Source organism: Triturus cristatus, chromosome 4_2 (assembly GCF_964204655.1).
Source record: "Triturus cristatus chromosome 4_2, aTriCri1.1, whole genome shotgun sequence".
In the NCBI taxonomy this organism is placed as follows: Eukaryota; Metazoa; Chordata; class Amphibia; order Caudata; family Salamandridae; genus Triturus; species Triturus cristatus.
In genome coordinates this window covers 637439835-637446391 of record NC_140586.1, presented here as the reverse complement: position 1 = coordinate 637446391, position 6557 = coordinate 637439835, and the positions used below count along the sequence as shown (strand labels likewise).

General features: G+C 43.7%; 1 protein-coding gene across 4 annotated transcripts in view; it reads right to left on the bottom strand.

The window, feature by feature from the left end:
- Positions 1–658: 658 nt before the first annotated feature.
- Positions 659–6557, bottom strand: part of C4_2H1orf141 (chromosome 4_2 C1orf141 homolog) — a 191032-nt gene continuing 185133 nt past the window's right edge. For all 4 annotated transcript variants that reach the window (XM_085602325.1, XM_085602326.1, XM_085602327.1 and 1 more), the window contains one exon: positions 659–2437. In XM_085602325.1, the coding sequence (XP_085458451.1) occupies positions 1223–2437 (1215 nt within the window). In that variant the 3' untranslated portion in view covers positions 659–1222. The remainder of the gene's footprint in view (positions 2438–6557) is intronic.

Sequence of the window (6557 nt, the reverse complement as noted above, 5' to 3'; positions counted from 1 at the left end):
GGAGTAAGTGATTGAGTCGTAGGGAGGTCAAATTGAGGGGGTTGTGAGGAAGAAGAAGATAAAAGGGAGGAATTGATGAGAGTTGTTGGAGCCTCAAGAGGAGGAGAGAGAGTTTGGGTGGTTGAGTAGGCCGCTGGTGAATCAATAGAAGGGAAAGTTGTTAAGGCGGGGGAGAGATTGAGAATCTGTGTTTGAGAGATTTCCGTGGTGTTTTCAAAGTCTGTATGAGGAGGGGTTGGAGTAGGTGAAAGAGGAGGTATAGGGTCAGACAGTGATTGGGAGGCTGATGGGAGGGTATCGAGAGTAGGTAGGATAAGATAATTTTCAAGCTAACCAATGCATGTCCCGTTCAGTTAATTGGTTCAAAATGTGAGAGGCTCAAGAGCTTCGCAAGAAGAAGATCAGTACCCCTTCTTGCACCTACACCTTACGCCCAACAGTTAGTGAGCCCAGAGCTAAAACAGGTGCTAGATAGGTAGGTGTGCAAGAGATGCGCTGGAAATGCTGGCAATCTTATGTATTCTATAGGACAGGCTAACTGGTCCTTCATTTTTGATGTGCCTGAACTAATGGCAATTGCTTGTCACCTGAAAAACCAAACTTCCTGGAATAAGCAATGAGATCAAATCTAAATAAGTAGAATGTTTATTATGGAGACCGATTTTTACAAATCATAAAGCTTCATTCAATTTGTTCACATTGTCAACTGTTTGGCACTTTAATATATCATTTCTGATATTTTACTTATTGTTTAGAAAAGTCCTGACACCGTCTTTTGGCAACTTCTAGGTGCTCTGCGAGGCGATGACTTGCAGCGGTGGACTGTGGACCAGTGGTATTACAAGCAGAAGAAATGGAGAGTCTTTCCCGTGTGCTTGCCCAAAGTGGTAGGTGATCAGGTCTTTCAGTGCTTCCTGAAAATGAGGTAAAGGGAGTGTGGGGCCTTGTGACACAACAGGGATCTCCGCCAAGTTGTTTGTAACACGCAACATCAACAATGGATTGTGGGAAGCTCGCATTAGGCACTAGACTGGGTGGTATTGATCCATACCATAGTGCTGTTCTGTAACATCAATGTAGTTGCCTGTTCCCCGATCACTGAAGTTGGCTTCTTCATAAACTGCATATTCTAGACTACAGTTACGCCATGCTGTGAATTCTAAGTTATTTGCTGGGCACAACTTAGAATTTTGTCCACCTTATGAGGACACCTTTTCTAATTTCACTTTGTTCTTGCTGTTTCAAACTCTTCAAATTCTTCGTTTTGTGCTGTTGGGATGTTTATGACTGGGAAAGCACTGCTGGGCCTTGGCGTGGATTCAGAAGCTAACAAGGATATTTTGTCTTGTACTTGATCGACATGATGCTCTGGCACTTCATATGTGTCACTCTTTTGTGGCTCTGTCGCTGGGTCAGTCTCCAAGGGGCGGTCGCTTGATGATTTGTCAAAGCTACATATTTGTAAAGGGTCTAGCCATGCTTGTTCTTTTTCAACTTCTGGAACTTGTGCATTTTCCATCTGTGAGTTTCCTGGTATTTTCTCCACTGAGTTCATTTCTTCTGAATTGTCTGCACTTGGAGTCGACCCACATGTACTCTGTTGCTGGATGTTGAGGCTTAAGGGTCCTGACACTGCAGGGACCCCGGTCAGGTTTACATGGTCTAGCCTGTGTTTAAAAGTTTTTGCTTTCTCTTTGAGATCTAACAGCATATTTGCTAAGCCCACTCCATTATTACGAGGAAATTCTTTTCTCGGGAAAAGGTACGTGTCACTCCCCGGAGTTTTTATTTGTCTCGCTATAGAAATATAATTCCACTTAACCGCTTGGTCAGCATCAGAGATTTTGTGAAAATGTGAGGATGCTATTTGCCTACCACCAGGAAAATGGGGGCTGGAATTATTTGGCGACATCATTCTATTCGACACAATGATAGGGCGGATTTCTGCATCGGGATTTATTCCATTAATAACAGGACTGACACCTGAATATTCCTGCTTCGGCCTTAAAATCCTGATGGCTTTTGATGAGACTTTATTGATAGGTATGGCATTTTCAAAAGAAGTATCCGAACTCTTGGGTGTGGATTCGCTGCTATCCCTTGTGACACGTATAGCTTCACTTGTGCCGTCAGCTGCTAATATATGCACGTTGATTTTGAGTTTTGCTGACCAAAGTCTTTTCGTTTCTTTTTTTACGATTGCTGAGGCACATAATCTTTTCTGCTTATTGTCAATTAATCTGGTTGCATACTTGAGATTGCTTTGCACAACTGGACTTGACATTACTTGAATTGCAGATTTTGCACTTTGATTTCTGAATCTTTCGTGAAAATGGCTTCTATCAACATTTGAAATTGCCTCGGTGCTCAGGCTTTTATAAGTAACAAACCGATAGCCCTGGTTATTGTAAACGATGGGGCGTGTTTCACTGAGTTTCTATGGGAAATGGAAAGAACAGAACATTCAATGTTTCATGATGATCAAGCGATATACTATACAAAACATATACTGTAGCAATGTTTCTACACGTAAATATGTTCTTTACATCTATGCATATACTGCTAAAATTAAAATCATGCACTTTTCTAGTCTATAGACTATGCAAAACAGTTTTATTAAACACATTTTTCTACAACTGCTTTGAGAAGAGGAATGTACAGTAAATTTCAGTTAAACACAATGTGTAAGCAACAACAGATAGAAAGTTTCTTACTGATTTTTTAGTGATGGATCTATTCAGAGATTAACCATCAAATAATTATGAAAAAGGTGTAATTTGCAGAATATAGGTTTAAGGAAAGAAGTACAGGCCAGCAGCTGCAGAGAGTGAGAGGGAGGGTCTCACCTGGAAGGGAGATGCTGTCTGAGTAGGTTGTGAGTGGTCAGATCTTTGGAAGGTCCCTCTGTGTGGAGCACAGGAACCTAACGCATTATCTCAACTGAGAAGGTCAGGCCGACTTGGTCAGGATTACCCAAGGGGAACACAGACCTGGGGAAATACTGTTATCACACCTTATCTACCCCCCCCCCCCTCCCAGGCACCTTTACCTCCAGATTTTGAGTTTTGCTGGTAGGCTGGAGAGATAACACGGGGAATTGGTTCTACTGGTGACAAAAGCTGTACTCCTTTTCAAACTGACAGCAGTTTGTTTAGGTTAAGTAGTTTGCCCTCTCCCCCCACCCCCTATCATGGATTTATCAGGGAACTAAGGATGAATATCAGGGTAGTGGAATAGAAAGTTACGAAAACTAATAGGTGTTTTACTTGGGCAAATGCTCAGGGTCCTTGCTACAGATTCATTCATCTATAAAGTGAGCCAGCGAAGGAATTGGCAGAGGGATGTAACAATGTCACCTCTCCTGGACCTGAAAGCCAGGAAGACATCTACATTTTTAACTTTGCTATGTTCTGTTAAGGAAGCCATGGGGCTTGTATACGAGTATGGCAATATACAGTGTAAGGGTGGGAAGATAGGATGCAGCCCTGTTTGAAGAGTTGAGAGAAGGAAGATTTGACTCTATATTACAGATAGTAATGAATCACGATTATGATTGGACATGAGCAGGGTTGTGATCGAAGAATGTGAGACGCCTGTGTTTGATGCACATATTGAACTCTCAGTGATCCCTTCATTTCCATATTCTACAGTTTGGCTTTGTTCTTTTGTCCCTAACTCTGCTTAGCACTTAGAAGCAAGATGACAATTGTTGCCTTCCAAAACACCAACATACACAAATAAATAACTAAATAAAAAATAAACAAACAAACAACTAAATAAATAAAAAATAAATACTGGGGCTTTTGATAACGAGATTAGGGTATTTACCATCCAAAGCAGAGGAGCGGAGGTAAGAGCTGAGGATCATTGAAAGTGTGACAACGACCTAAGATCTACAGCTCTCAATCTAAGATGGCTACCATCAGGCCAGACCTTGAAGGCCTCCGTGGACTTGTACAGGTCTCAGTGTTGAGCTGGTAAGTCAGCAAGCTGCTAAGTAAAAGGTATGTTGTGAGCATACACTGGTACCACAGTTTGAAGGATCTAATGAAACAAGAGTAGAGATGCATGCAAACAATATTTGATACAATGGGAAATGATAGATCAGTGGCTAAGGCTACAAGGGTGATGAGAGACAGCAGCAGGGTAAAAGAGTTTAAGTGTGTGAACAAACTTCAAGAAGGAACCTAATCAATTTATATAGAAGGGAAGTACAAAGCCACCTGTTCACAGTGAGGGTAGAAAACACAGTAGCATTGGATGGGCTGAGGGATTCCCCCTTCCTTTCAGGGCCACACAGGACAGCCCAGGTGCTCCTAAAGTTAATAAGACTTGACAGTTCCCCCTACCCTCCACTAAAAAGGAGTAAATTAACTTCTTGAGAACTCATGTTTTAGGTCGACTGGGTGGCCCTAACTGCACACGGGCTGCTTGAGGGTGATGGCAAAATCCTGGTTTAGATTTGCTTACACTGTAATTGTTCCAATTCTCAGGATATCCACACTAGTCTTTCATCCAGGGCTGCATATAAGCAACTGCTTATTCTACTGATAAGTTCAGCAGATAGACCAACAAACATGAGGGTCTGTTTGTATGGCTCCTGGTGACACATTCCAGATGGAAATGTTTTTTCGAGGCCTCAGGGTCAAAGACTTTGATGTTGTTTCTTGTACTTTTCAATCCTTGGCACTGCTGCTTCTTTCTTCTTAGCGGATGCGGGCTGTAACAGCTTGGCTCTGTCCTCCTGTCCAGTTCTTGCTAGTCTCTTGAGCTGCGGTCTTCTTGCAGCAGCACCCAAGGTTCTCATGGCAGACCATTCTCCCTACTAGCTCACCCCAAGTACCTAGGTATTGCCTAATCCCTACAGCCACTTATAGGGTATCTGTGTTTCCAGCAGGAGCTTGTGGCACCAACTCAAAAGGCATCCACAACTAAGATTAGTCCATGAATGTCGAGGGTATCCTCTTTCTTCAAGGCCCTACAGAAAGTCCATCCCGTGCTTGCCTGATAGTGTGCCAAGAAGCTAGTGTCACTAGCTCTAGAAACAGAGTCCAAGGTTCAAATTACTGAATTGGTCTCCCACACTCTTTACAGGGGTTCTTCAGAAAGCTGATCTATCTACCTTCTTCTACAGCTTCTCTTCTCAAAATTCTCTTCCCTGTGCAAGGTTTAAAAATTGAGGAGGCGGCCTAGAACCCCTATCTAATTTGCAGTTAGAGTATCCACGACAAAGAGTATTAGCGAAGGTAAGTAACTTGCTCTTCTGATGTATACTTCTAACCACAGTTATCAGAGCAAAAATCAAATGGGCAAAATGTCCTTCCCACTGGACCTGGCTGTCAAGGCGGCAGTGCTTTGTGAATGTATGCACTGACGCCGACATCACAGCCTCATCAAGAACAGGCACTCTGCGTTCCCACACAGTCGTAGCAGCCCTAGTCCAAGTGGAACGGCTCTCCCCGCCCTTACAATGGCTGCTTAATGCGGATAATTATCCACCTTGACAGGGTCCTCTTCTGCACAGTCTTCCATTTCTTTGCTCCAGTTAAACCTACCAAAAGCTGATCATAGACACGGTGTTCTTTGGCAAGATAAATATAAAACCGCTTCAGGGGTCTAGGCGATGAAGCTTCTCCTCCTCATTTGAGGGTTTGGAGGGCAAAGAACGCAGGCACGGTGATAGATTGCCCAAAGTGAAAAGGAGTCACAAGATGCGTCCTAGAGTTTTCAACATAAATTTGACTGGAAAAAAGGTAGTGTAGAGCAGTTGTAAAGACAGTGCCTGAAGCTCAATCACATGATGAGCTGAAGTAATCACAATGAGGATAATAGTCTTCAATGTCAAGAGATGCAGTGAGCATCAAAGGGCCGCGCAAATGGGAAACGTTAGGACCAAATTTAGGTTCAACTACGGCATCACAAACGAATGTATGATGGTACTACGCATACGAATACCACACGTCCCATTACAATGCAGGTATTAGTATGCTAGTACCCTTACAACGACCTACCATTACAACGCATTCTTTCACCATGCAAATGCCTTTACCACGTATGCCATTACAACGCAAATGCATGCGTGCTAAAGGCATACACTTGGTAAAAGTGTCTAAGATAAGTTGCACTACCCTGCCCTACCCTAAACCCAAAATCAGTACCCCTGCACAACCCCCAATCCATTCCCTACTCTAACTCACTACCACTGCACCAACCCCTCAACCCCAGTCCTCTTCCTACCCTAAACCCTAAAACACTACCCCTGCACGACCCTCCCCCGACCCCCAGTCCTCTCCCTACACTAAAACACCACCCTGCATGATCCCCCAAACCAACCCTAAACTCTAAAACACTACCCCTACACGACCCTACCCCGATTCCCAGTCCTCTCCCTACCCTAAAACACTACCCTGCATGACCCCCACCTCCTTTTATCCTAAAATAGTAACCCCCCACCCCAGGCCTAATCCCCCTTACCTGTCTCTCCCCATGGTTCCTCTCTCTCCTCGTGGTTCCTTTTTCCTGCGGCCTGAGGGGTGGTGCACATTGTTGTGGGGAAA